The following is an 11,216-nucleotide window of genomic DNA, read 5'->3' as shown; positions in this document are numbered from 1 at the left end:
ATTGCTTGGCTAGCTGCCCCACTTGAACCTCCAGATTTCTGATAGACGCTTCAGTGTTTTTCTGGTTAGTTGTGGAAACCTGCATAAATTGTGTAAGAGCATCCTCCATTTTTGACAACCTATCTGGCTGATAAGAAGACTGATTTTGATATGGCTTTTGTGGAGGCTGCCTTTGTGATGGTCCTGCTTCTTGTTTCCACCCAGAGTACTGATTTTGATTATTTCTCCAGCCTTGATTCTGATTATAGTTACCAGAGAAATTCCCTTGCCTTCCTGGATTGTTCATATAATTAACTTCCTCCTCCTGTTCTGATTCAGAGATAGAGCAATGCCCATTTGGATGATCACCTGCACAAAAATCACATCTCATTACCTGTTGAGAGCGTGAAGATGATCCTACTTGAAGTTTGGACATCTGTTTCTTTATTTCTTCCATCTGCTTAGAAAGAAGCTTATTCTGAGCCAGAATTGCATTTTGGGTATCCAATTCCAGAATTCCCCTTTTTGAGGGCTGACTCCTATCATGGTGAGCTTGGTAATCACTGGCTGCCAAAGCATCAATAATAGTGATTGCTTCCTCAGAATCCTTCATCATCATAGAACCACCTGCAGAAGCATCTAATAACATCTTTGTTTGAGGCCTTAACCCATTACAGAACATGTTGAGCTGTGCAATATCATCAAACCCATGATTTGGGCATTTTCTCAACAAAGATTTATATCTTTCCCAAGCTTCACACAAAGGTTCATCAGCACCTTGAGAGAATGTTGCAATTGCTGATTTAGCACTTATATATCTGGAAGGAGGAAAGAATCTTGCCAGGAACTTCCGCTCTACATCCTCCCATCTGGTCAGGCTCTGATTTGGATGGGCCTGCAGCCATGTCTAGGCCTTACCTGTCAAAGAGAAAGGAAATAATCGCAGATATACTGCTTCTTCATCTTCGCCAGGAATGCCCATAGTGCCAATAAGCTGATAGGAAGAAGAAAGGTGTGTGTAAGGATCTTCATGGTCCATCCCTGCAAATTGATTGGCAGTAATAAGAGATAATAATGCTGGTTTCATCTCCACCCCCTTGGTTGGTCTGGCTATATTGGAGAAGTGCCTAGGACCCAACTGATGATTATATTCTCCAAGGAGTCTCCTTGGCTGATGATGAGGTCTATCACCACCTGGTCCTTCTTCAGCCATTGATTCAGAAATAAAGTGTTGAGCTGAAACTGAAGTGGAAGTACCCTCCTGTTCCTGTCTCTCCTGTTCAAGCTTCCTTTGTCGCCTTCTTCTGCTATTATTTTTCCTAGTTGTTTTCTCAATCTCTGGATCAAATAGCAACTGCTCAGCAGGAATTTTTCCTCGCATACAAAGACTGACTTAAACAGAAAAGTTAGAACAACAGGTAAAGAATATATTCAACAAAATGAAAACTAAACAATATATACAATAAGCTCCAACTAGTACAATAGAAATCACAACTATCTTGACACAAGTCCCCGGCAACGGCGCCAAGAAACTTGTTAGGATTTTAAATAGGCAAGCGCACCCAAGTCTCTGTAGTATGATTAAAAGGTTGTCGAACCTCAGGGACTTGTGAGATAACTTAGATTTCTATTATATTAATTGATGCTTATAAATTTAAAACTGGAATAGTTACACATATTCAAATTTGATATAGATGATTTTCCAACTTCAAGAAACCACAGAGTAATTTGATTTAAAGAAAAACAGATATAAGAAACAGTCGGGATTTGATTTCATCAATCTCCCTCCTATGTATTCCTATTGATTCTTTCTAAAGATTCCATTACTCATTGTCATTGAGTTCACTAAATTCATTCAAACCCAATTCCTTGGCATAAGAAATTCTAAGATATTTAACTCAATGAATGATTCTTCACTTCATTCAGTTAAACATCCCGCATTAAGAATTAGAACTTGATACAACTATTAATTTCAAGACCATTCCTGGCTCTCAAAACTAATAGGTGATTCGTTCCAAGTCTGGGTTCAGAAAACGTCTTCCAACCAAATCCCAAACCCAAAATCAGAGATAAGTGATCAGTTTATCAAAGCATTAAGAAAAGGACAGAATCACTAACATAAAGTAATGGATGATATATATATATGAATCAAAGAGAATACATAGGAGTTTGATGATTACATCTATCCCAACCCTATAGATTAGCTCTCCATATTACAAGAAATCACCAAATTACAAGTTGAGAGGTAGAAGAAGAAGATCCTTTGAAGATTCGCGTTCCCACGAGCTCTAGAGTACTCTGTTTTTCTCCTCTCTCTGTTTTCTCTCCTTTCGTACGGCTCACCTTTCTTTTTTTTTTCTTTTCTTATATATGAAAACAGAGTAACCAAGAGAGAGATGAATCCGCTCAGCGCCTAGAAACGGCTGAGCGGATTGGGAGTTCTTCACCATGAAGAAACCTCAATGGCTGAGCGCCTTAGATCCGCTGAGCGCTTTAGAGGCAGAGAGCACCCCTTGTTCCTGGATGAAATCCGCTGAGCGGATGGGAATGGCTGAGCGGATTGGAGGCAGAGAGCACTCCTTCTCCTGGATGAAATCTGCTGAGCGCTTTGAAGTGGCTGAGCGCCTTCAGTTTGGGAAGTTCTCTGACCTGAATCCGCTGAGCGCTTTAGAATGGCTGAGCCATTCTTCTCCAGGTTTCAAAACCTACAAAATAAGCACCAAGTTGGATCAAAGGCTTCCTATTCCCTGTACTAACATTAATCAAAAGCACCTCTTTGATTCTAAGCATATATAGATCAAAATAATATCAATATGTACACAAAATGTGCTAGATAAGTGTCTCAAGTGAGTATTAAATCAAACTAATTAGACACTTATCAGACAGCGAAGCCATCCTTCCCGTAAGTTGCTGGACTTCCTTCACCGTGGATGGACTCCTCATGTTGATGATGGTCGAGCACTTGTCGGGGTTTGCTTCAATGCCACGATGAGTCAGTAGGAAACCGAGGAATTTTCCCGCTTGGACCCCGAAAGAGCACTTTTCGGGATTCAATTTGAGCTGGTAGTTGCCGATAGTGTCGAATAACTCCTGTAAGTCGTCGAAATGCCGATTGACGCTTTTTGACTTCACCACCATGTCGTCCATATAAGCTTCCACATTCCGACCTAGTTGATTCCCAAGGACCTTGTCCATTAGTCGCTGATAGGTCGCCCCTGCGTTCTTTAGACCGAACGGCATAACCCTCTAGCAGAAATTGGCTTGATCTGCTATGAAGGTTATCTTGTCCTCGTCCGCTGGATGCATTCGGATTTGGTTGTATCCCGAGTAAGCATCCATAAAGCTCAGCAACTCGTATCCCGACGCCCCATCCACCAAGCAGTCTATGTTTGGAAACGGGTACGAGTCTTTTGAACAGGCCTTATTCAGGTCGGTGAAATCCATACACATTCTCCATTTCCCACTACTCTTGCGCACCATGACTACATTCGCCAACCAGGTTGGATACTAGATTTCTCGGACATGTCCTGCCATTACCAACTTTTGCGTCTCTTCGGCGATAGCCCTTCGTTTCTCCTCGCCGAACTTCCTTCTCTTCTGGATCACCGCCTTTGCACTAGGGTCTATAGCAAGTTTGTGGCACAAGAAATCTAGATCAATGCCAGGCATGTCACTGGAATGCCACGCAAATGCCGACACATTATCTTTTAGAACCCTTACCAGCCTCTCTTCGTCCTCGGGAGTTAAAGAGGTACCTATCTTTACGTTTCTCCCTTCCATTACCTCCACTTCCTTGACATCTTCCGCTGGGGCGGGTCGGTGATCGAACTGGCCCATTCTAGGGTCCAGTTCGACGGAATGGATGTGCTTTTCAGTTGGAGTGGTATATAATCGCCTTCTTGCCTTTAGACTGTCCTCGTAACACTTTCGGGCGACCTCTTGATCTACTTTGAGGACCCCGACATCCCCATTCGGCAAAGGGTATTTCACCTTCAGGTATGATGTTGACACTATGGCTCCCAGTTTGTTCAGTGTAGGTCGGCCAATAAGTATATTGTAGGACGATTGAGCATTCACCACTAAATATCGGATAGTTACCGTTTTCATCTGTGAACCTTGTCCGAAGGTTGTTTCCAAATCGGCGTACCCTCTAGCCATAACCTGGTCTCCCGCAAAACCTACTAGGGTTCCCGTGTAGGGTACTAGTCGGTCGTTGGGGATCTTCATTCCCGCGAAAGCTTCCCAAAAGAGGATGTCGGCCGAGCTCCCCTGGTCGACCAGGACGCGCTTCACATTATAGCCCATCACTATCATCGAAATGACGATAGGGTCATCCTCGTGAGGAGCTACCCCTTCATAGTCGGCATCCGAGAAGGAAATCGTGGGTTGGGGTGGTCGGCGGATTTCCGATACGGACATGACGGAGCGAGCGGGAGTACCTTTTTCGAGCAGCCGAGGTGACCCCTCCTCCTGCGAATCCTCCTTCCACTATGTTGAAATCCCCATGAATTGCTTGCTGATGGACCTCCGATGATTTTGCTGGAGTGTCCTTGGGGGGAGTTCTCTCTCTATGCCTATCCCTCCTTGTGTCGTCCTGTACATGCTTGTGTCGCCTATCCGGTGAGCCTTCTTCCGGTTTTCTTGCCACAAACTTTTTCAAACGTCCCTCCTTGATCAAGCGCTCGATCTGTCTTCCAAGGATGAAAGAATTTTTCGTAGAATGCCCGTGAGTCCTGTGAAACTCACACCAGTCGGTCTTGAAGGGACCTAACTGGCGCTCCGTCGCTGCTGGGAACTCGAACAATGCTGCGCTGTTGACATCATGGAGTATCTGCCTCCTAGGGACGTTGAGTGGGGTAAACTTCTCTTCGTCATTGGCACGTGTCCACTTTCCCCTTGGCCGACCGCCCCGATCGGCCTGTCGGTAATTGCCCTCTTTCATGTTATAGCGATCACGCCGCTTATTCCAATCTGAACGCGGTCGAAGATGTTTGTTGCTCTCTTTATTGCTACCTTCTGCCTCCTCTCGGCTTTCAGCAGCTCTTTTGTTAATTTGTCCTTCCTCCGTCTTGATGTGACTCAGGGCGAAAGCTCTCACTTCCGACATCGTTTGACAATTCTCTCTTTCTAGCACGATGTCGAAAGCCCCCGACCTTAAGCCCTTCTGGAACGCGATGACTGCCATCCTCTCATCCAAGGATGCTATCCTCAAGGCGACCTCATTGAACCTTTGCAGAAAATCCTTCAGCGACTCCTCCCGCTACTGCTTGAGATCGAACAAGTCCGACGTGATCGGTGGCTTCTTCTTGTTAGCGGCAAATTGTGCCATGAAGAGCTGACTGAAGACATCAAATTCGGTGATGGATCGGTCAGGGAGACTACTAAACCAATCAAGGGCAGCTTTTTTGAGCGTGCCCATGAACAGCTTACAGCGAACTTCCATGCTCCCGCCGCAAATCAGCATTTGTGCTCGGAAGTTCGTCAAGTGTTGACTAGGGTCCTGGGTTCCATCAAAAGGCTCAACTCGGGGTGTCCGATGATCCCTGGGGATGATCTCGGCCTCTATGGCTTCCGAGAAAGGTCGAAAATCCCTAGGGACTTCCGTCATGACGTCTTCCTCCACTCTCCTGGTACTAGCAGCTATTCTGGCCTGCATCTCATCTGCTCGTCTCCTGATCTCCTCGTTTTCTCGTTGGATGACCTCCTCTCTCTCCCTGGATCGCGCATTCTCCTCCCTTAAGCCATTGATCATGGCCATCATCTCCTCCATGGTAGGGGGTTGTGAGTTGTTGTTCGATGTGCCGCCTCTCGCCATGGTAAAGTGCAGGTTCTTCTAAGTGATTTGGGGCGCAGGAAAAGTTTTACCGTAGCCCCACGGTGGGCGCCAAAATGTTCCGGCCAAAGGGTGGACTAGGGTTTTTTCTGCCTAGGTCAAGCCTCAAAGCCAGAGCATTCAAATGTGTAATCTGCCTGCTTAGCTCTAGGGTTTTGAGTTTTATAGTTTGTAATTCGTGGGCCTCCTGGGCCCCGAGAATTTGGGGATTTCATAACCGTTATTATTTCAAAGATATTTGACAAACGCGAGAATATTAAGTCGGATCCTGACCGACCAGGTCCGTCCCGAGGGTCTAGTCGGGTATTGGCCGAGTAGGCTGTGGTGGGTAAGAGATATTGGAAGGAGGCCGATATGTCTTACGCAGAGATGCCCAGTCGGGCATTGACCAAGTATCCCGTAAAAAGGGAGCAGGTTGGTCGGGGTTGTGGTCGGTGTACCGTAGGCAGAAAGGTCAGGTCAGAATTTGACCTGGACGGTCCACTTGCCTTCCAGCCTTGAGCATATAAGGCGAGAGGGCTTGGGGCCTAGCTGTCGTAGTTCGTACTGGAAACAAGCCGAGAAGGTCAGGTCGGAATTCGACCTGGACGGTCCAAAAATATTTACAAATAAGTACAGTTTGAGTTGGTTTAAAATGGTTCCACATTTCAACATAAAAATCGAACTAAATCACATAGTTTTAAAAAAAATTAAAATCAAACAAAACTACTAATTTTTGATTTTTTTAATCAATTTTTAACATTTTGTGAGTTTGCAACTTTTTATTTGTTTAGTTTTGAACATTCTTAGTTGGGATAGTGCGCTCACGCAAGTTGTTGCAAGGAAGACTTATGTATCGAGATAATTGTGTATTTGATTCTGTTGTGTGTGAAAATTTTGTCAAACTAGTGGCAATCACCTTAGCCAAATTAGTGTTTGTGTTAATGAACAAGAATATACCTAATAGGTGTGTGATTGTTCCACTCATGTTCAAATGTTGAGATTGTGATCGACAAAAGTAATCGTATTCAATTTGATCACAACTGTGGGTAAAAGATATCTGTTGTCTAACAAAAACAACTATTTTCTATCTGAATAGTCCTATTCACTAATTCACTAATAGCACTTCGCTAAAAGTAACATTATTATATTTCTTGATTAATTAATTAGTATCCTTGAAGTATTGATAAATAGCTGGACTCAAGTTTTTTAAATAGTTCATTTAAGTTTATGTACTGTGAGCTAAATTCCAACACCCAAACCATGAACTTAAAGAACCAACATGTCTTGTAGTAGTTCTAATTGAATACTCTTAAAAAAAATTGTTGGTCAACCTACGCAATTTTTAATGTTCAAATTTTTATAAAAAAAATAGATTAAATTATATTTTGGTTCCTTCATTTTTCTTAAAATTTAATTTGTTCTACTACTTTTAAGTGTTTAAATTTGATTCTTTGATTTTTTTAAAAAATGTTCAATATTATCCTTTCATCAAAATTAACATTTAGAATGTTAATGAAACTTAATGGAAAGATAATATTAAATATTATTTGAATTAAATAATCAAATTAAATCAATTAAAATGTTTAATTTGATTTTACTATTGTTAAAATATTTAATTTGATAATCTAATTTTCTTTAAAAAAATGTTCAATCTTATTATTTTACTTAGTTTCATCAATGTTGTCCGTGTAAATTTGAAAAGAAGAATACCATTTAACAATTTTTTTAAATTATAAGATTAAATTAAACCTTTTAAAACTAACCATACTAAATTGAATTCTAGAAATAAACAAAGGAGTAAAAATACAATTTTTAAAAACTACTGTCAATCAATTCTTAGGTTTAACTTGTATCCGTCCATCATTCTAGTTTCAATGGTTGAAAATCAAAGAACATGGCACACGGTGCGGTGGAATTTTTTACGCAAATGGAATTTTTTTAAAAAAATTACCAAAAAAGCACTTATTACACTTTATTTACATATCTAGCACTATTTATTGTTCACACTCAGAATTCGGTTCTCGGTGAACCAAATTCTGAGCTTCAAAATTTATTTATTTTTTTGTTTGTGGCCCAGATTGCACAAATCTTATAACTGGAACAGCCCATTGTAGAAGTAAAATGGCCCGTTCTGCTTGCACATGAAGACTGTTAATTTCGAAATTGGAACGGCCGCAGAACGGGCCCTTCCAAAGTTAAGCTTTAACACATAACTTGAGTTTTGAGACAGGCCGTTTTACTTCCAGAACGAGTCGTTCTAGTTCCAAGATTCACGCAATCTAGGCCACAAACTAAAAAAAATTTTAAAAATTCCTCAAAATTTCCGAAGTATAAATAGTAAATAGTGCTATATGTGTAAATAAAGTGCAACTAGTGCATTTTTAGTAATTTTTTTTCAAAAAATTCCAGTTGGGTAAAAAGTTCCTATGCCGTGACCGTAAGGAATGACTTTAACCGGTGATGACCGCAGACAAGTTGTTATAAATGGGTTGGTGAGTGTTGAAATATCATTTTTAATGTTTGCAAAGACAGAAAGACTCCACCATTTTAGTACAACTACGATACGACGCAGGTTAGCGAGGGAAAGTTACGCATATCTCTCACTGGTGTCAAACTATTATTGACCGTTAGATCTAAAGATTATAAAATAATATAATTTTAAAATATGAGAATCTTATAGAGAAAATATTATATTAATGTTTTAATTTATACCAAAATTTCAAGTAAGCTGATTCTTCTGTTCTTCCATCAAATCACATCAATGAATTAAAAATCATGAACACACATGACACATCTCATTAATAATATGAATAAATATGTATTTAAGTTTATTTCTTATATTTTTAATGAAATAAATTATTATTTTATATTTTAATAATAAATATGAAATAAAAATATTTAATTAAATTTAAATATAGTATAATCAAATAATTAATTTTAAAAAATATCATACAAGTTTCGGTGGTCATAACAAATAAATTAATTTATTTTTAAACTAATAACAATATGAGATATAAATATTAAATAAATTTATAAATTGCGACACTAAAATTAAAGATTAAAAGAATGATTAAAAATTTATTTTAATATATCACTTTATCCTGAATATTTAAGAATTTTCAATTTGAACCTTAAATTAAAAAAATATAATTATGTTTTTTTAAAAATTTTATAATTTATTCTCTAGAATTATAAATTTGTTTATAATTTATAAAATTTTACAAATTATTATTGATATTTGTATATTTCTTTTGTATTACATTTTTATGTATCAAGAATATTTTAGAAACTTTTTTGAATTATAAATAAATTTCTAACTCTAAAGACTAAATTATAAAATATAAATAAATGAAGGACCTTATTATAAGTTTTTTTTTAAGTTTTAAGAACATAATTAAATGTTTGTAAAAACTTCAAGGCTAAACAATTATAAAGTTTGAATATAAGACATTTGCATAATATTTTCAACCTCCTACCACTAAGACAAGAACATATTTAAGAATTTTTTTAAGGACATTTTTAGAGATTTTTTAATATTTTATTTTTTATTAAATTCACCCAAAAAATTATTTCAATGATTATTTGATATTTTAAAGTAGATTATTATCTCTTATCACATACAAAGTTTTCATTGTGACATCCTCTATATCTCACATACTTAAAATAGAGAGTACTACATTTTAATTTAAATAAAAGTCAATTCAAATCCAATTAAAATTATAATGAAAATGAAGAATTGTCTCAAAACATAATAAAAGAAAAAAATCCTAAATAAATCATGACGTCACGTCCTATTAGAACATAACCCATCTATGAGGGCTAAGCCTCATCACCAAAATTCTCAATATCATGTTAAAGATCGTATGTAATCACGTACAAAGTTTTCATTGTGACATCTTCTATCCCACTTACTTGAAATAGAGAGTACCACATTTTAACTTAAACAAAAATCAATTCAAATCCAACTAAAATTATAATGAAAATGAAGAACTGTCTCAAAACATAACAATAAAAGAAAAAATCCTAAGTAAATCTTGATGTCACTTCCTATTAGAACATAACCCATCTATGAGGACTAAGCCTCATCACCAAAATCCTCAACATCATGTTAAAGATCGTATGTAACAACATACAATAGAGACTAACATAAACAAAGATAGTGAAAATGTAACGACCCACCCTAGGCCGTCACATCAATAACCAACCAAAATAAAAGAATATAAAATAAAGAAAATAGAGCAAAAGCCAGCTACGCTAGAGTGTAATTATTGTTTCATAATATCAAACATAATTATATCAGAGTCATTCTTAGTAAAATTATACAGTAATCCAATAGTAACATCATGAAATATAAGTTAGACACCCTAGGTGCTGGTCAAGCTCTACGTATAGCCACTTCTCAAAGCAGCTACCCCAAAAGACTCCTTGCTATCCCAAAGCCTCATACCTGATCTACTCCCCCACATAGTGAGATCATCACAGTCCACATCATGGAAATATAAGGGTTAGCACATATAAAACCAATCATAGTACATCATAATAAAATATCATTAAACAAATATTTATCCACAGTATTTATCCAGACCAACAAGTCATTTCCATTCTAAATATAGACCAACCCAAAATATAATGTATACACGTCCATGCCAATGTATACATATTTTATGATAATAAAATAATCCATAACCAATGTATACAATCCATACCATATGTATACATATTCCATATCCAAAACAAAGTCACACCACTGTATAATCCATGATGTAACCAACACATCCAAACCAAATGTTGGCCTCAACACCATCCAAACCAAGTGTTGATACGGTGAAACATGTCAGCAACCCATGTCCCACGCCTAACCTCTCATGAAAAATATACAGTTGGATTACGTCGTCACGTAACCCTGGTGATCATGGCCACTTCATCCATCGGTATGACTCGGCCTTGCCCCCATACCGGTAGCAAATAGAATACTTAAAGGAGTACTTCAGAATCCACCTAACATCTGAAGTGGTTTATCATATAACCTTTGGAAAAGTTCCACATTGGAATCCTCACCATGGGATTCCCAAATTTCATATTATTCCAAAGATTATATCCTGATCTCACCAAGAGATCTAATCCATACCATAACCTTACTCCTTTAAGTCCTATTTACTTTTCCAAACCACATACACATAGCATATTCCATAATTAAACATAACCATAACCATGCCAATTTGTCAATATAATAATAATATAAATAATTAAATATCCAAAACAACCATCAATTGATTCAAATTATACTATATGAAATGAAAATCTCCACATAAAATAGCATATTAAAATTATACTATTCCTATCATGCTCATATATACTAGATTAATTTTTATAAGCACTACCCTTACTTGGATAAACCTGAACTGAAACTCGGGCAGAACCT

At 38.0% G+C, this 11,216-nt stretch overlaps 1 protein-coding gene across 1 annotated transcript; it reads right to left on the bottom strand.

Annotated features, from left to right (window-relative positions):
* Positions 1-3,486: 3,486 nt before the first annotated feature.
* On the bottom strand, positions 3,487-4,284 carry LOC145954876 (uncharacterized). The gene has a single exon (XM_083069562.1). It carries the CDS (start codon positions 4,282-4,284, stop codon positions 3,487-3,489), a length of 798 nt encoding a protein of 265 aa, XP_082925688.1.
* Between the last annotated feature and the right edge of the window lie 6,932 nt (positions 4,285-11,216).

Source organism: Cajanus cajan, chromosome 2 (assembly GCF_000230855.2).
Source record: "Cajanus cajan strain Asha chromosome 2, NIPB_CcT2T_4, whole genome shotgun sequence".
Lineage (NCBI taxonomy): Eukaryota > Viridiplantae > Streptophyta > Magnoliopsida > Fabales > Fabaceae > Cajanus > Cajanus cajan.
The sequence above is the reverse complement of the archived record's forward strand: the minus strand, read 5'-3'. Positions and strand labels throughout refer to the sequence as shown.